The sequence below is a fragment of the Galleria mellonella genome, unplaced genomic scaffold (genome assembly GCF_026898425.1).
Source record: "Galleria mellonella isolate WM207_F2 unplaced genomic scaffold, CSIRO_AGI_GalMel_v1 utg21, whole genome shotgun sequence".
Classification (NCBI taxonomy): domain Eukaryota; kingdom Metazoa; phylum Arthropoda; class Insecta; order Lepidoptera; family Pyralidae; genus Galleria; species Galleria mellonella.
The window spans coordinates 4,457,487-4,477,815 of NW_026442037.1; the positions used below are offsets into that span (position 1 = coordinate 4,457,487).

Consider the following 20,329-nt stretch of genomic DNA (forward strand, 5'->3'; position numbering starts at 1 on the left):
TAATCTAAACCATAATGTTATTAAATCAAAAACAAAGTAAATTAAAAACAAATTTTTAATTTAATTATATATATTTTTGATATCCGATAGCGCGGGCGCGGTTACCATACCATTTTCACCCAACTAAAAAAAGAGCTTTATCGAATCAAAAATAGTCATATAACGTATTGTTTGTAAACGTCTAAAGTCACACAGACAAAGTCACGGTTAAAAGCTAGTATGACAAAAATTTAAAAGGAAACTACATCCGAAATAGTAATATTACCGTATCCAATTCCAACGGGTAATAATCATAAATTTAAATTACGTTCGCTAAGAACTATTATCAACTTTGCATGAAAACAACTTAGTAAACTAGGTAGGTATATGGAGCACTAACGTTTTATAACCGCCATGCAGCTCGCCGTTACTGTAGTAATGAACAATTATTCTTATGTATCCTAATATTAGGATAAGTGGAAACTCTGTATTATATTCTTAGATTATATAGATAGAGCATCGAATCTCAAAAACGTGTCAACATTCTGTCAGCTAATTGTCAAAATAGCTGACTCGTTTTTTTATCAATGTTCTACCTACTTATCGCATACAATGTGTCTTGATTAGAGATGGGCAGTGGGAAAAAACCCAACGGGAGTATACCCAGGTTTTTTCCCATTTGGGAAAAAACCGGGTATTTATATGGGAAAAAACCCAATAGACGGGTATTTTCATTATTTACCGTAATTATCACGATCTTAAAAAAATTTATATATTTTTTTATGTTTAAAACAAATGCAGCGAAAAATAGGTAGATTGTGATGCGTACATATTTTGTGCCAGCGTATATAAGGCACTAGCTATTGACTGTTGTTCGAAACGTCAAAATGTGTAGCCTGATTCAGAAACTAGAATAAAACCAGCAGTTTTTTATAACAACAAAAAGACGTCTTCTTGTTTTATCATAAGATTTTTTTGCGCATTGTGATGGAATGTTACTTAATTGCAGAAAGAATCTCTATTAAAGCTTTTAAGAATATTTGACCAAAAAAAAATAAAACAAAGATAGATACTTACTAACAATTATTTATTACACTTTATAAAAGTTACAACACTTTTGTAAAGTTTTTTACAATTGAAAATTTTTAGTCACTGTCGCTACTGTCATAGTCATTAAATATATTATTAATATTACAAAATTCTATTTCTTGTGTATATCCACGAGATGTTGAAGGTTGTTCTTCATTTATTGGGCTACCCAACGGACTTGATAATTGCCTGGGCGTAGATAACGACTCGTCATCATCGTCATTGTCATCATTTTTATGTTTGTGTAACAGGTTCCAATTATACGATATAAAAGCTATTTTTGCTGCCCTGTCTGTAGTCAATCTATTTCGTTTATGACTATGTATATGCGCATGCGTGCTAAAAGATCGTTCAGTGGCTGCTGAAGTACAGGGAGCAGTAAGAATACGTACTGCAACCCTACTAAGCAATTTGGACTTGCAGAGTCCTCTCCACCAAACTACCGGGTCAATTTCAGCGACATTCTTCCATATAAATGGTCTGCTCCATAAACCCTGTTTAGCTCTATAATTGGCTAAATCTACACCAACGTCAATATTGAGCGATTGGCTCACGTCGTGTATAAATTCCATTGCATCCACCTCGTGTTCTTCTTCTAATTCAATGCCTTGCGATCTTGGATCTAATAAATATGCAGCATAATGAATGGGTTTCAAACAGTTATCTGCTCGCCTAATTACAGCATTTGTAATATGTTGTTTATGATGCTCATTTAGAACAGATATATCTGGAAATGCAAAATTTAATGTAGACTTAATATCTTTGAAAGCCATGTAAACTTCATTTATAAGTATTTCATTGCCTTCCAGTTTGAAAATTTTGTCTGTTATAGGTTCCAGTAGCTTTATACAATTTTCTACCATGGTCCAAAAATTTAAATCCAATAAATTTGATTTTATTTCGTCTAAAATAGTGGCATCTTCGTGAACAGCTAAAGTCTGTAATGCAACTTTGGATTTTTTTAAACTTTTTAACGCAGTGCAGTAACTGCCCCAGCGGGTTTTCCCTGGCAATTTTAATGTTTCACCTGAACCTTTTTCTTTTACAATCTGAGCTAATAAAGCGCTCATACTTTGGTTTCTTTTTATTGCTTTTATCGTATCTGTGGCAATCGATATGAACGCATTAATAGGCTCTAGTTTTAAGCAATCTTCGCAAAGCAAATTCAATGTATGCGCTACACATCTCAGCGGTATTATATGTGCATATGAATTTTTAACTATCTGAAATGCTCTTTGAATATTATTTGCGTTATCTCCGATAAGAGTTACAAATTTGTGGCCTCCATACACTTTTATAACTTTGATTATTTCTTGAGATACATATTGGCTTGTATGTCGGTTTGTAAGAGTATTAAGGCTTTTAATAAAAACAGGCTCGGGTTTTGCAATAATGAAGTTGATGATGCCTTCATTGCGCTGATTACTCCAGCCATCACATTGCAAATGCAAATCATTTATAGACTTCAGTTCGTCTGTAATTTCATTGACCATTTCATTATAAATAGTTTCCAAATGTGTTGTGGAGATAGCTTTTCTAGATGGTAACTTATAAAGTGGTTGCAAATTGTCAAAAAATCGTACCCACAGCGGATGTTCAACGATGGATAAAGGAGAACCGCTAACAAATATTGCCTTCGATAAGAGCTGATCTAGATAAAGTTTTCTTTCTGTTGAAATTTCTGATGAAGTCGTAATAATAGAAATTGTATCCGTCAAACTTTTATCCTGTGACAATTCATGATGTGATTCCTCTTGCAAGGGCAGATTTGTGGCAGTTGTGCTAGTAACAGGTATTTTCTGTAGTTTGTTTTTGATAACAGTTGGACATCTATAACATTTCAACAGATGGCTGGTCATCTTGCTAACATTGCCGAATTGGTAAACTTTATCACAGTGTTTGCATTTTACTGTTTTACTGGTTGCCGAATGAAAATAGTTTTCCCATACATCAGTATTTTTCTTTCTGGGCATGATGTGATCTAAGGAAAAAAAAATGTAAAAACAGTAGAAATGCATAGAGTTGTTCTAAAGTATTGTATATTTACAGAGTAGGTGAACATTCGGAACTAATATGAAATAAATATAAATGGCCAAAAGAAGGAATTTATATTTTGCCCAATTTGCCTAAAACGCCCGAGCGTTTGGCCATTTCTATACATGACTCATTTCTACTTTTGTAAAATATTTATTTCCTACAGTAAATAAACTTGGAAAATCAAAATATATCAATTTCAATGAATAAAAGTACAAGGTTTGCAAGGAATCCACAAATATAGTACCTAAAACTTTTATAGTCTAATATAACAATTATTAAAGCTTAAACTTACCGGTAAATTACCGTTCATAAAAAGAAGTAGGTATCGAAGTCCGTAAGAGTAGCAGTAGTTGTCAATCCAAAGTAAAAAACGTATTTAATCACTAGGAAATCAAAAGTCCACAAAACAAAATCCAAGTCGTCAATTAAACCAACAAATTAAAGCAAGTGCGAACAGTACGAAGCCAAAACAACGTGTGAGATAGACAGATACGCGTACGCCACTGCTAATACCTGCTACCCCGCCCCCCTACCCGCATACGTAGTTTCGGGTTACTTGTCGCTACACATAAACAGAAAGGTTTTTTATTTAATTTCATTTAATTTAATTAGATAGCATGGAGTACATGTATATAAAGTATTTATTAAATTATGAAAGTAAACAAAGTTAGATTAGCTCTAACTAGTACTAATAGTACTTAAATAGTATGTATCATTTGATATATACATGTATCTACACATTACCTAGATGTTACATATGCTAAATATGAAAAAACCCGAATATTTTCCCATTCGGGAATTTTCCCCGGGTTTTTTCCCTATTTTTTCCCACATTAGGGTTTTTTCCGGGTAAAATCCCATCTCTAGTCTTGATGTATCTATATTTATTTATTTAATAAATAAAATGAGTTTTTGCCCCTTTTTTTTGCCCCCTGCAAACGAGCATGCGGCTCACCTGATGGTAAGTGACTACCGCCGCCCATGATCACCCACAACACCAACGGCATTGCAGGTGTGCTGCCGGTCCTTTAAAAAGGAATATGCTCTTTTCTTGAAGGTTATGTTGTCGTATCGGTTCGGAAATACTGCTGCTGGAAGTTGATTCCAAAGAGTAGTTATGCGTGGGAGATATATAAACGTGCAAAATTTATAAAACAAAATATACAAGTTATTAAGGAATCACTCATAACTACTCATATTTATAACAATGTCTTGCACAATTGTCTGCATGTGCTACCTTATATCCTTTAGTTGCCTCTTAGGACACTAATTATGGCCACAAATTGTTTTTTCCTATAAAAACACCACATAAAAGGTAGGTTTGTTTTTTACCTCTTAAAACCCCAAGGGCTTAAACAATTATTATGAAATTTAGTATATAGATACTATATGGAATGGAGATAAAGTCAATTCTTTTATCCGCTCAGTGAAAATATCCCGGTAATGCAAACAAAGTCAAAAATCTGGATATATTATTACTATGTCAGTCATTTAGATTTTTTTTCTTTAAGAGTTTCCTCTTGTCGGTGCAACTAATTCATGCATCTTCCTCCAGCCATTTCTATCCCAGGCCATATCCTTTATCTCCCTATACGACATGACACCTAGTGTTTCCTTTATCTGTCTCATGTAGTTAATCCTCGGTCTTCCTCTTCCTCTTTTGCCCTCTATCTTTCCTTCTACTATGCTCTTAAAAAAATCGTCATGGCCCAGCATTTTGCCTCTTCTATTTAGATTAAACATTGGTAAATCACTCAGTTGGTTATCCAACCAATTCATATATTATAATATACATATAATTTTACATATATATGTATAGCTGAATAGTTCAAAACTTTAACACAATAGTCTGATATTTAATGTCATTAACAAGCCACCCTTGACTGGAACTGAGTGGTACTGGCCACCAGGGGTGAGCGGGACAGACGGACAAATGAGATTACAGCTTAATTCCCTGATTGATGTGACCCCAGCGTCAAGCGGAACTGTTCTATAATCAACAGAACGTATATAGATAAGACCAGCAAACTGTATTGAATCTAATAGAAAATAAAATATAGATAGATAGACGGATACTCTTTATTGTTTCCTCCATAGGATTACAATAGTAAACTTATTATAGATTTTTTTATACAACTTAGAATGGCAAACAAGCTGACAGTTCACCTGATGGAAAGTGGTAACCGTCGCCTATAGACATGAGCAGTACCATGGACATACAGAGTATACTGTTTCGCCCATGATACCCCCCATACGTTGCCATTCCCGAGGACTCAGGTGTTATCCCTCTGTACCCAGTAAATCCACGACATATCCCACCCTTCAAACCGAAACACAGCCATGCAAACACAACTGCTTCACGGTTGAAACACGAATGGGACAGAGGTAAGCAATCGACTTTTGTACAAAGTCTCCTTCTGGTAAAATATATTATGACAATGGCGACTAGAAGATAAAACATTAGACAGAAGAAGCAAAAGGCTGTACCTTTTGCTTATATTATTATGGTAATAATTTTATTGATAGTTAAATAAGTGTGTGTGTGTGTGTGTGTGTGTGTGTGTGTATCTAAATATGTCAATAAATTATTATATGAATACTTAGCATACTTTACCTCATCACACTTAACTTTCGCGAAAATATCATCAATTTCGTGTCTGACAATTCTCTAAAATTTTATTTATTTAAAAAAATCTATCAAAAATATCTACTTTTCTAGCATTATAAGGTACCAATTTATCACAACAGCAATAGAAATAATAACAACCGTAGCTATAGGTGCACTATGTATTCGTAATTAACACGGGTCTTGGCTAGTTACGTGTCCAAGCTACGTTGCCTATCCTCCGGTACGGAGCTGCGAGTACATAGTGCCCGTGTCAAAACCGTCCCGCAGTTAATATTTCACGCGGTAAGTCGACACAGATTTATGGCATCAGATCCGTTGCTACAATTAACCAGCTCGCCGCCAGGTTGCGCTTGTGTAGCGGCCTGCCGGAACGCGTCCTAATAGTGGCCGGCGAAGTACAGTACTAAATTCACTTGTTGATTTACTAACGTTAGTAATGTTTTAGTAATTACTAATTACTAAATATTTGACCTGGAGAGAAGGGTTATTTTCCATATCTTATCGTTATTTTATCTATATCGTTATTTTCCATTCCGTATGGTGAGTGAGGGAGTCCGGAGGCCCATCCTATACCCATCCCCTTCCTTATCCTAAAATCCTCCCCCAACTCCGTCCCCCCATCTTTCAATACCATGGCAGTAAAAAAAAATAACGTACCCCACAGGTACCAGCAGCCATGTTGCTGGAGAATCCTCCCTCGAGCAACCACGCTCGGGCTGCCCTGCGTATTCTGGGGGGGGGCAAAATTCCGCTCTACTTCTGCGGCATCCCCTTTGCTCAATGTGAGCCTCTGTAATATTAGGGGAATTCATTCAAACCTGAACGCTGTCCACCACCACCTAGAAAAATTGCTCTTCCTCACGTCGACACAGATATCCCCTCCTAACGAAACATCATACCTGACCTACCCGGGGTATAAGCTTGAACATTGTTTTGTTTCGCGTGCCGGCGTATGTGCGTATGTCAGAGAGGATATCTGCTGTAGACGCCTTGGGACTCTTGAAGGTACGGACCTGTCCATTCTATGGCTGCGCGTAGATTGCAATGACCATCCCCGCATCTATGCGTGCCTATACAGGTCCCACAGCGGTAACATCGACCAAAATTGAGCACGTCCAAATGGCTACAGATTCCCTGCTTGAGCAGATTCCTTCCGCTGAAGTCGTGATTGTTGGCGACTTTAATGCCCACCATGCCGAATGGCTTGGTTCGCGTACAACCGACTATGCGGGAAGATCTGTTCATGACTTTGCTTTGGCTTATGGTCTGACAATTGTTTCCTCGCCTACGCGAATCCCTGATGTGTTGGACCATTCACCTTCTGTGGACCTTCTGCTGACCACCCACCCAGACAACTATGTGATCTCCGTCGAAGCCCCGCTTGGATCGTCGGATCACTGTTTGGTGCGGAGCGAAGTGCCTCTTACGAGTCCGACTCCACCTCGTTCTACGGGTAGACGTCGCATTTGGCACTACAGGTCGGCAGATTGGGATGAGATGCGGATTTTTTTCGCATCTTACCCATGGAGGCAGGTTTGCTTCACACTGGATGATTTGCCGATTCCATTGCTGATGTGGTGCTTCAGGGAATGGAATTATTTATTCCTAACTCTGTGGTGCCCGTCGGCGGGAAATCCCAGCCCTGGTATGGAGCCTCCTGTAGAACAGCATTTCGTCTGAAACAGGAGTGCTTCCTAACCTGGGCTAAAGGTGTGGCGTCGCGAGATCCTAACACCAGTGCTCTTAAAAAGAAGTATAACTCTGCCTCTAGGTCTTTAGTTATAGCCACAGCGAAGTCAGAGCATATTAGTAGAATTGGCAAGAGACTGGCTAGTTTGCCCTCTGGGACTCGAGCTTTCTGGTCTCTTGCCAAAGCTGCACAAGGGAATTTCTGTAAGTCATCTTTTCCACCTTTGCGCAGGGAGGATGACTCGTTGGCCCAGAACGCTAAAGAAAAGGCCGATCTTCTTGGATCCATCTTTGCGTCAAACTCGACATTGGATGACGGGGAGAAACCACCACCGACCATCACGTGTTGTAGGAGCTCTATGCCTGACATTAAATTCACGCATCGCTCAGTGCGTAGAGCACTTTTTTCCCTCGAAATCCATAAGTCGAGTGGGCCTGATGGTATTCCTCCAATTGTGCTTAGGACGTGCGCACCAGAGTTGGCTCCGGTTCTTACGCGTCTTTTTCGGCTTAGCTACTCATCGGGCATAGTCCCAAAGTTTTGGAAGACTGCTCTGGTGCATCCGATCCCTAAAAGGGCGATCGCTCAGATCCAGCTAACTATAGGCCCATAGCTATCACTTCCTTATTCTCGAAGGTTATGGAATCCATCATTAACCGTCAACTGCTCCGGTACCTAGAAGAGCACCGGCTGATCTGTGATCGCCAGTATGGCTTTCGACAGGGACGTTCCGGTGATCTTTTAGCTTACTTAACACACCGATGGGCAGTGGCAATCGAGAGTAAGGGAGAGGCCTTAGCAGTTAGTCTGGATATTGCGAAGGCCTTTGATCGGGTGTGGCATAGAGCGCTGCTTTCAAAGCTACCTTCATTTGGGTTGCCTGCGAGACTGTGCATTTGGGTCGCCAGTTTTCTCAAGGAACGTAGCATTAAGGTCGTAGTCGACGGTGCATGCTCTGATTTAAAACCTTTGAATGCTGGTGTCCCGCAAGGCTGTGTACTATCTCCGACTCTGTTTCTTCTGCATATCAATGATATGTTACAGATAAGTAATATTCATTGCTATGCGGACGACAGTACAGGAGATACATTATATACCGGTCATGCAAAGATCTCGCGGGCACATACCGATGAGTGCCGGAATAGACTTTTGTCTGAAATCGAAACTTCACTCCATCAAGTTTCGATCTGGGGTGAACAAAATCTTGTCCAATTTAACCCCAAAAAGACACAAGTCTGCGCGTTTACCGCAAAAAAGACGCCGTCTGTCGTATCTCCTCACTTTCAGGGCACTTCCCTTGATAAAAAGTCAAGTCTAGGAATTCTGGGCGTTGATATATCTTGCGACGTCCAGTTTTGCGGTCATCTGAGGAGAAGGCTAAGATAGCTTCAGGAGTGCTCAATAGGGTGAGACGATATTTCATGCCAGAACACCGCCTGAAATTATATAAAGCCCAAGTCAGGCCGCATATGGAATACTGTTCTCACCTGTGGGCAGGAGCGCCACAGTACCAACTCCTTCCGTTAGACCGCATTCAAAGTCGGGCGGCTCGAATTATCGATAGTCAACGCCTTACTGTCCGACTTGACCCATTGAAACTGCGCAGAGATGTTGCGTCTCTGTGCATCTTCTACCGAATTTATCATGGGGAGTGTTCTGAGGAATTGTTCGGATTGATACCTGCTGCTGATTTTCACCACCGTACAACCCGCCACAAACTAAAGTTTCATCCCAATCATCTGGACGAGTGGCGGTCTTCCACCGTGCGTTTTTCAAGGCACTTTCTTCCACGCACAACCATTCTTTGGAATCAACTCCAGCAGCAGTATTTCCGAACCGATACGACAACATAACCTTCAAGAAAAGAGTATATTCCTTTTTAAAAGGCCGGCAGCACACCTGCAATGCCGCTGGTGTTGTGGGTGATCATGGGCGGCGGTAGTCACTTACCATCAGGTGAGCCGCATGCTCGTTTGCCCCCTGTGTTGTAAAAAAAAAAAAAAAAAAGGGACTCTTAGTAATGGGATCTAGTAATTTATTTATTTATTTTCATTTATTTATTTATTTATAAAAGACACACCAACAATATGCTCACAATAATTAAGCAGACAATATACAATGTTATTAGTAAGTAAAAGAGAACAACTACTATTAAAAAATGTTTAAAACTAAGTTTGAACAAAAAAATCTTACTCCTCACTACCAAGCTTAAGGCCACGTCACTTAAACGTTAACACGTCAATTAAAGGTGTTTTCTCAAACATACTCGGAAATGTGAGCATTATTTTGACAATCTTCTTCGAGGTAAATCAAAATTGCCGTACTGGCCAGATACATGCGGGCAGTGGCCGGCAAAACTTGTATAAAAATCCATATCTGTCGTGTTTTGCGACCAGATAAATTACTATGTAAACTCATATCTGTCCTGTAATTTAAAAATGGAATGACTTTTTACTTCGGAACATGGCTACCAAGGAGGTAACTAATACAAGGTTTTATTTAAATTTCGAACTGGTTTGCAAATAGAAAACTGTTTATTGAAAAAAAAAACAAAGGAACATGATGGCGCGTGAAAAATTATTATTGTTCGTTATTTGTCATTGAACTTTAAAATTGTGTTTTGATTTCCGCGCATTGTTTGAGAAAAGTACTATACAAGCCTTGGCCACAACTAGGCATTGATGACACTCACGTATGTGCGCCTCGGCTACGCCTCGGCCCACATTTGTACGTTCGTCCATCAATGCTTCAGTTGCTGGCCGCTGCAGTAATGTACTAATACAGCTCTCACAGATAAGCGTCAATGTATACTCACTAACAATTATACAATTAGAAAAGACCCAACGACCAATCCATATTATTAATAAGCCTAGTAAACTGCACTAAAGAATTACCAAAGATGTCGATATCATGGTCAACGTTTACGGCTTAATTCTACGCTGGCAATATACTCTGTCAGGTCGACTTACACGCGGTTCCCCCTGAAAATTATCGTAGTTATTTCTTTTAGGATTCATCACAGTGGGGTAACTGACTTGCTTTCGGCATCGCCTATACCTCGTCATTGGTATCCCGCCAGCGTATACCGATAGCGCAGGCGAGGTTACCATTCCGTTCTCACCTATTGAAAACAGTATTCAACCTTATTTATACAAAAGGAGATCGAAGTCATTAGCATAAAAGAGTGTATTACCAGTAAAAAATAAAAAAGGTCGATTGCTTGGGCACCTCTGTCCCATTCGTGTTAAAACCGTGAAGCAGTTGTGTTTGCATGGCTGTGTTTCGGTTTGAAGGGTGGGATATGGCATGAATTTCTGAGTACAGAGGAATAACACCTGAGTCCTCAGGAATGGCAACACATGGGGGGTATCATGGGCGAAACAGTATACTTTGTTGTGTCCATGGTATTGCTCATGTCTATAGGCGACGGTTACCACTTTCAAATAAAAGATTTTTCCATATTGATTTACAACTGACAAAGTTATGAGGTAACAATCATAAAAAAAACATTTAAATTGAAAAATTCTTTATAATATATATTCTTTATTGCACTTGTAAATTATATTGTTAATGCATTTATAAATATTGTGAGCAAGGGTGGACTTATCTCTAACAGAGATCTCTTCCAGTCAACCCAATGCAGTTAGAAAGCATGTTGTTAGCGGGCAGCTGAATTGCTACAACTATTAATATTTAGAGTACATAAACAAATATACAGTTAAATAAAATATTAAAATATATAATAATTAATATTGCATAAATACATGTACTATAAATAAATATAATACCTACCTACTTATATATTATAATAAATGTTAAAATTAATGAATATACTACCTATATTAGAAATTTATTTATTTATTTATTTACCGGCGAGCGTGTATGAAAAGATTGATGAATGTGGAAGAAGCGAAAGTGGTTTGTTTGAATCGAAGCATTTGTCGTTCCACCGTTTCTGCCTACCCTAATGGGAGACAGGCGTGACAGATATGTATATATGTATGTATGTATTAGAAATTGAGTTTAAAGATTTTAAGGTTTGACAGTTCAATTAGAAATTTAAAAAATACGTAGCTCAAGGGAAAAAATGTAATTTCAACCTTAAATATAACAATTAGAAAACATCACAATCGTTACAGACCTCAGCAGGAAGTTTAAACAAAAACTGGACGAACCCAACCATATAACAGTCCTTAATAAAGGCAGTACACCGACAAATATACCCAAAACTGGGCCCCAATTACCATTAGCAAGTACACTGTCCTCCCTGCATAATACTACGTACAATACATACACAGTACAGTGTTAATTGCAGAACTAATGTTCACTACAGCTTCAGTGCAAATTAATCTTACATTCAACTATTTAATTTATTAATCTCGTAATTATTGTTTAAGAATTAAGTCTATCATAGACAGGGACATCGCTATAGACAGGGAGTTCACCCTCATACCTTACAGCCTAAATGGTCGCGTACAACGCGGTTTCAGAGATATTTTCTCCTACGAACACTCACGTTATAGAATGAGCTCCCTGCCGAGGTTTTCACAAGAGACTACAGCATGGGGTTCTTCAAAAAGGGGGTAAAGAGGTTTCTTCAGGGTCGGCAACGCGCGCGTAATACCTCTGGTATTGCAGGCGTTCATAGGCTACGGTAACCGCTTACCATCAGGTGGGCCGTATGCTTGTTTGCCACCTCAGTGGTATAAAAAAAAAGACTTTATGATAAGAAAAACCACGACTCCAGTCGTAGCGAAACCAGTTACATATTTTGATTTAAAAACTAAACTACTAAATTTACCAATCTGAAAGTATATCCTTTTTTTATTTTATACAACTTAGAATAGCAAACAAGCTGACAGCCCACCTGATGGAAAGTAGTAACCGTCGCCTATAGACATGAGCAGTACCATGAACATAACAGAGTATACTGCTTCGCCCATGATACCCCCCATGCGTTGCCATTCCTGAGGAATCAGGTGTTGTTCCTCTGTACCCTGTAAATTCACTGCCATACACCTGGTTCCCACCATTCAAACCGAAACACAGCCATGCAAATACAACTGCTTCACGGTAGAAACACGAAGGGGACAGAGGTGCCCAAGCAAATGACTCTGTTATGTCCATGGTACTGCTCATGTCTATAGGCAACGATTACCACTTTCCATTAGGTGGGCCGTCGGCTTGTTCGCCATTTTAAGTTGCATAAAAAATTTAAGTTACACTATATACAAAAAACAAAACTCTCACAAAAGCTACAATATCGGTGACTGGAACTGAGCAATACAAACACTGTTACTAATTGCACTGTACTGTAGCGACGTAACAGTAGATCGAGGTTAAATAAATGTTCCGGCAAAGGATTTTGCAATTATCTTCACTCATGTAACAGTGGTATTGTCCTGCCGCGGCCATGTTATAGCCACGCCGGCAATCGATATCACGAACTGATAAACCTTACTAACCTTACTTACTTGGGGGAAAGGGATTGTTAGTAATGGAGACTGAGAATCCCATTGCTAGCAATATACCCAACCAGGTCGACCTCCTCGCGGTTCCCCCTGGAAACTATCATGGTTAATTGGCCTGTTTTCATTCTCATCTATCACCCTTCACTGCTGCACCGCCAGCGTATCCCGTTAGCAAAGGCGGGGTTACCATACCATTTTCACCCATCAAAAAAAAACCTTACTTACTTTCTAATAGAAACATGTGTTAATCCATCTTTTATAACTTTTAAATATATATATATAATTGTTATTTTTCTGAAAGAAAGGCTAATATTTTCATATATATTTGGGTGATCAATTTGTACACAGTAAGCCAGTGTATTGTGGAGCTGGTTTAGCTCTTAATCGCCTAATGTTTCTTCCAACAAATCAGCATGTACTTGTATATGTGTACATTGTACAAAAGACAATTGCTTGGGTACCTCTGTCCCATTCGTGTTTCAACCACGAATCAGTTGTGTTTGCATGATTGTGTTTCGGTTTAAAGGGTGGGATATAGCGTGAATTAACTGGGTACAGAGGAACAACACCAGAGTCCTCAGGAATGGCAAAGCATGGGGGTATCATGGGCGAAACAGTATACTCTGTTATGTCCATGGTACTGCTCATGTCTATGGGCGACGGTTACCACTTTCCATCAGGTGGGACGTCAGCTTGTTCGCCATTCTAAGTTGTATAAAAAAAATTGAGAATATTTATTCTTTTTTAAGCCGAATGAAAATAACCTGTAAATGGATATTAATGCAATTATTTCACATGCCATAAGAGATTAAGAACATTTAGTACAAAAGTCGTGTGACCAATGTCTACCTTCCTACTGTCTCGCTCGTGTTTCTACCACAAATCAGATATGCTGGCATGCCCATATTCTTATTCTTAGTTTAATATGGAATTGAATTTAATTAAAGAATGTGAAGAAAACAAGTAAAGCCTGTTTGAATCTAAGCATTTTACATTCTATTGTTTCTGTCTACCCTAACAAGAGACAGTTGTGACAGACATGTATGTATTTATGTGTGATGTGGAATAGAGCAGTAAAATACCCGTAAAAGAACTATGTGGTGCCGACATAGAATAGGCCACCCCTTCCTTTCCTGTAAGTATCGTTAGAGGCAGCTAAGGGAGATTATAGGTCGAGGGATGGGCAGCAACGTTTCTTTTTAAACATTACTAAAGCCTAACGCGGTCGCCAACCTGCCTGCCAAGCGTGGCAACTGGCAAATCCCCTCAAGGGGAGGCCTATGTTCAGCAATAAAAAGTCAACGGTTGATATCATCATCATCATAGCAGTAAAACTAAAGAATACGGAAATATAACACCTTATTTCTTAGGAACAGCAATGCATGAGAAGTGTGTGTGATGTAACAGAATACTCTATGTTTTTTTTTACAACACAGAGGGCAAACGAGCATGCGGCTCACCTGGTGGTAAGTGACTACCGCTGCCCATGATCACCCACAACACCAACGGCATTGCAGGTGTGCTGCCGGCCTTTTAAAAAAGAATATGCTCTTTTCTTGAAGGTTATGATGTCGTATCGGTTCGGAAATACTGTATTGTATAATATCCATTCCATTCATACTCGTATTTAATCTCAACGGTTACCAATCCATTCATTAAGAGAGCCATCAACTTGCTTGCCTTTCCAAGTTATATAAAAAAGAATTTCGAATGAAAATAAATAACACCAGCCCCATACTTACACGCTGGCGCGATGGTATCCACGCCAAAAATTTCAAACTTTTTTTACTTGCAAATCGAATAACGCCGTTTATTACATTTCCCTATTGAGTGACGATAACTTTTTAACCCGGCCTGACGTGGGGTGAATAACTCCGTTGACAGTTGTAAGGGGCAAAGGCTCGAACTTCAGCCCCACTTATTGACCTCGGAGGGACGGAATGCATTCACCGTACATTTATAACGTATCTTTGACAGGTCTAAATTCAGTTTGAAAAAGAAAACAGCGGTACAAAGTTTTCGGGAAAATAAGGGGGAAAGTTGTCGAGTGATATTTAAATTTTATCTATATTGTTGTTATTCTGTCTGTCACAACTGTTATGTGGAGACGTCGAGTTATCGTAAAATAAATATTTTTTTTTTAAAGATATGTATGACATCAATATTATTTTGAAAAAATGTAAATCGTTTTGAAAAAAATTACTGTTAAATTAATACAAGAGTAAATTACATAGATAGACATATAATTTATATGCGTTACATACAGCATACATACGCAAAAGAAAAGAAAGAAAAATAATACATATACAAAAAAGGAAAATATATAAAAGAAGTGGCATAATTTTTCCGTTCGTGCGTGTGCTATGGCGACACAAAATGTGTGACCATTCAGTTTATTGCTTTGCCCTTCAAAAGAGCAAAACGCTGATATTCTTTTGTGGTCAAAAGTAAATAAGCTAACAATAAAAGAAAATTATCAATGATTTATACAATATACGACAATGCGACAGTTCATTTAATTTTTTTTTTCATTTAAAAGTTTCCTCTTGTCGGTGCAACTAATTCATGCATCTTCTTCCAGCAAGCTCTATCCCAGACCATATCCTTGACCTCCCTATACGACATGACACCTAGTGTTTCTTTTATCTGTCCCATGTAGTTATTCCTCGGTCTTCCTCTTCCTCTTTTGTCCTCTATTTTTCCTTCTACTATGCTCTTAAAAAAATCGTCATATCGTATAAGGTGGCCCAGCATTTTGCCTCTTCTATTCTCTATTATTTTAATTAATGTTCTTTTCTCGTTCACTCTTTTCATCTAATAGGTACATGTAATTCTTTCATTTAAAACAGAAAGACCCTTCTTTTTGGATATCTCTTATGAATAACCAAACGAATATATTGATTTACTAATTCTGAAACCAAGATATAATATTCTTATTTAATATACAGTCAGATTTTTCTAGTTCCACAAAAAAAAAAACAAATAAAATTAGTTCTGAGAATAAAACAAAACAGTTCTTCGTATAATTTATTAGTTCTTTATAAGTTTTTGTTTTTCTTTCTCTATATAAGTAAAATATATACTTAGTTAATATAATAATATCACTTACATCCTAATATTATCAATAGAACAGTAAATTTGTTTGTTTGTTGTTGCCACTTTAACGACTGAACCAATTTTCATGAAATGTGATATACGCGTAATAATTGAGACGAAGACGAGCATAGGCTATTTTTAACTTAGTTGGCCAATGTGTCCCGGTCGTACGGATCAAGTCACGGATTTAAATCTTACTACGAATACAAACACGAAAGTTGTTCAAAATATAAAGATGTATGTTTGTTAATTTTTTACCCAAAAACTACTGGACGGATTTAAATAAAATTTAAAATAAATATAAGCAAATAAATGTCCAACTCGACCCACTGAAGCTGCGTAGAGATGTTGTATCTCTGTGCATTTTCTACCGAATTTATCATAAGGAGTGCTATGAGGAATTGTTCGGATTGATACCTGCTGCTGTTTTTTTTTTTTTTTTTTTATAAGTGATAATTAAATAGTAACCCCGCCCGCGCTATCGGTATACACAGGCGGGGCACCAGTGAGGGATGATAGGTGAGGATGAAGCAGGTCAGTTGGCCCATCGTGACGAAATCAACGAAAATTGTTCACGATGGTTTCCAGGGGGAACCACGTGGAGGTTGACCTGATAGGGCATATTGCTAGCAATGGGGCTGTCATACTCCATTGCTAACAATCCCTCCCCCCCCCCTGCTGCTGTGTTTCACCACCGTACAATCAGCCACAAACTAAAGTTCTATCCCAACCATCTGGGTCAATAGTGGTCCTCCACTATGTGTTTTTCAAGGCACTTTCTTTCACGCACAACCACTCTTTGAAATCAACTTCCAGCAGCAGTATTTCCGAACCGATACGACAACATAATCTTCAAGAAAAGAGCATATTCCTTTTCAAAAGGCCGGCAGCACACTTGCAATGCCTCTGGTATTTTAAATGATCATGGGTAATCACTTACCATCAGCTGAGCCGCATGCTCGTTTGCCACCTGTGTTATAAAAAAAACACTTTATATTGATTCACGCGAGCGGAGCTGCGTGATACAGCTAGTAAAATGTATAAATGAATACATCAACAAATGCAACCACAATTCCTTCCTAAGCAGATGTAACCGCCAGCTATCTAATCGCACGCCAGCGACGCTGAGTTGAATCGTAGATTAAAATGAGTTAGTGCCACAAACATGCACAAATTACTCCGATGCAACGGAATGTGACCTCTTGACCCGTTTCGGGGACCCCTCAGTGTGACACTGACGGGACCGTTTCCTGCGGTGGCGGCGTCTACAAGTTATAAGCAACTAATGTTATTAAGTTATAAGCAAGTAATATAATTTTCATGTTTTCTTCTTTTTTTGTCTATTAGTTTTATGAATGTAGGTAGATAGATAGATGATACTTTTTTTTATACAACTTAGAATGGCAAACAAGCTGACGGCCCACCTGATGGAAAGTGGTAACCGTCGCCTATAGACATGAGCAGTATCATGGTCATAACAGAGTGTACTGTTTCGCCCATGATACCCCCCATGCGTTACCATTCCTGAGGACTCAGGTGTTATTCCTCTGTTAATTTTCACTACATCACTACGTCTTCATGTATTCCTTCGAACCTTTATATATATATAAACTTAACGCTATAAAATTACACGTCCAGTTATGCTCCTAAACATCAATACAATTTTCTGACGTCAATTAATTTTAAAATTTTGTTTCTACTTTGATGGTAAGTATCGTTGGTATATGTACTTAAAAATGGCACCAAACTACAAAAAATATTTAATATTTACAATCGTCACAAATTATTTATTAAACTAATTCATAAACAGTAATTTATTTATACCCCACAAGGCTGAATTAAAAACAAAATATAATTTTTAACTAATTTTTTATGATCAAAAGTGTAATAAAAATTATAGATGACAGATAGATAGATGTATAATTTATTCATATTAATATTATATATACATATAATCTGCCCTTCATACGTTTTCTGTTTTTACCCAATGGTTAGCTGGTAGAGAATGCCATATGGCATTAAGCTCGCCACTTGTACAAAGTTTTATTGTGCAATAAAGACTAAATAAATAAATAATATACACATATATGTGTGCGTGCACGTATGTGTGTGTGTGGTGTATATTTTAGTGATATATACACATAAAGCTAATGTAAAATACTACGTTTTCTATCTGTGTACCTGTATGAAGCCAGGGCGAATTGCTAGTCATTAATAAAGCATGAAAAACGTGATAAGTCTATGAATCAACACGTCTAAAACATACGAGTATGATGAATTTGCAAGATACGCAGACACATGTATGCAGAACAGCTATAGTTAACACGCCAACTGACATGTCGAGATTTCAGATGAATTTCATTCAACGTTGCCACGGATGGACGACCTTACACTATTTATACATACATATACAATTAACACATTTATGAAACAAATTACTGAAATTAACCTTCCATATTTAAAGATTACGTCCCACAAAAAACAGACATCAATTGTGACAAAACCATTTATATTGATTTAAAAACTAAACCACTGAACCGATTTTGATAAAATTTCTATGGAAGTAATCCATTAATATATCCTTTCAGATAAAAAAAGAACTTTCCAAAACGATTTAGAACTGACGGAGTTATGAGGTAACAAACATAAAAAAATACAACCAAAGCGAGTGGGGAGAAAGGGATTGTTAGTAATGGAGACTGAGAATCCCATTGCTAGCAATATACCCAACCAGGTCGACCTCCTCGCGGTTGCCCCTGGAAACTATCATGGTTAATTCCTGATGAATTCATCATGATGGGCTAACTGGCCTGTTTTCATTCTCATCTATCACCCTTCACTGGGGCTCCGCCAGCGTATCCCGTTAGCACAAGCGGGGTTACTATACCATTTTCACCCATAAAAAAAAAACAAATCGAGTACCTCCTTTTTATTAAAGTCGATTGAAAAGCCAACAGTCCGTCTGTAGATAATTAGAAATCAATTTGGAATCGGCAGTACACTTGACAGATCACTTAGTCTTGATTAACGTGTGTTTAGCCTTCAAGTCGAGAGATGGCGGCGCGGTGCCGTCTTACGAGTGTCCTCGAGCACAGACGGTAAGCCGTCGTGATTACTGACAGCTAGGCTTGTTCACAACTCACTACACCGCACGACTGACAAGGTATCCTGAGAATTATTACTGAGATCAGGCGACTGGGAATATTAATAGAGTAAATATGAATATTGTATGCGATTACGAAATAACAAAATAAATAAATATCAGAGATAGAGTTTGTACGAAAGCTGTCCACATGAATCTTATTGGTGTTTCTGCCATGAAGCAGCTACGCCTGTATAGCTATATTTAATTTTTTTATATATTATAACTGTGAAATTACACGATACTGTGTCAAAAGACCATCGGTATCATCTCAACCATTATTTGCCTATTGGTGAAAATAGGCCGCCCCCATGGACCGCCATAAAGAACGATCCTGAGTCACCGGCGTTCACTGACTTCCTGCAATGCATTTAAGACTACATCTAATGGAGGGTCGTCCTACACTGCATTTACCCATATGGAATCGCCACTCAATATTTCTTCCCCATCGATCGTCGGTTCATCGAAAAATATAACCAGTCTACTGCCACTTCAGTTTTTTTTTTAATTACGTGACAGAATTCGAAATGAAAATATTCGCAAAATGTAAAGTCATAGTTCTTAAGATTGACATCGCATTAGTGGTATGAGCTAATAAACTAAGATAGTTAAGTCTATAAAGTCTATGGTATGAAGAAAACGGCCGCTTCTGTATTAAAAGATTGTTAGGGAAAAATGTGTTACTTATTTTATTTATTGCATTTTGTTTTTATTTTTTTAATTTTTGTACATGCATTTTTTTTTTTATCTTTTTTCACTGTGCATTTATGTATATTGTTGTTTGTGTGCTGTAAGTAATGCAAGTAAATTATCTATCTATCTATCTATTACAAAATTAACCCTTATCAATTAAGAGAAAAAATATTAAAATCCAAATTGACTAAGGTACCACACAGCATTCTGTAAACCGCTTCAAATATATTTTACTACCCGAATACTTAAATCAACATTGTATTTATTTTTATTTTTTTATTATTTATACACGCGACCGATTAATACTCGTATTTATGATTCGTAATAGTCGATAACTTCCAAGTAACAATCATTATAAATTGAAATTACTTAAACAGCAATACTTAAACGGTTTTAAAACCATGACAAATAATTGTATAAATTGCCAGCCCACGCTCCATAGGATAAAGATACTAATAAAGCGAAGTATCACTATATCTCACTTATTGTTAGGTGACAAAGTG

The 20,329-nt window shown here is 37.8% G+C and overlaps 1 protein-coding gene across 1 annotated transcript; it reads right to left on the bottom strand.

Moving 5' to 3' along the window:
- Positions 1 to 1,049: 1,049 nt before the first annotated feature.
- Positions 1,050 to 3,595, bottom strand: LOC113521813 (uncharacterized). The gene is made up of 2 exons (XM_026907469.3): positions 3,398 to 3,595; positions 1,050 to 3,049 (listed from the first exon to the last, which is right to left on the bottom strand). Exon 2 carries the CDS (start codon positions 3,039 to 3,041, stop codon positions 1,125 to 1,127), a length of 1,917 nt encoding a protein of 638 aa, XP_026763270.2. The 5' UTR covers positions 3,042 to 3,049; positions 3,398 to 3,595; the 3' UTR covers positions 1,050 to 1,124.
- Positions 3,596 to 20,329: the final 16,734 nt, after the last annotated feature.

Bases quoted from the DNA above. Each gene is read 5' to 3' on its own strand.
- LOC113521813 (XM_026907469.3), bottom strand. From the start codon at position 3,041: ATGCCCAGAAAGAAAAATACTGATGTATGGGAAAACTATTTTCATTCG.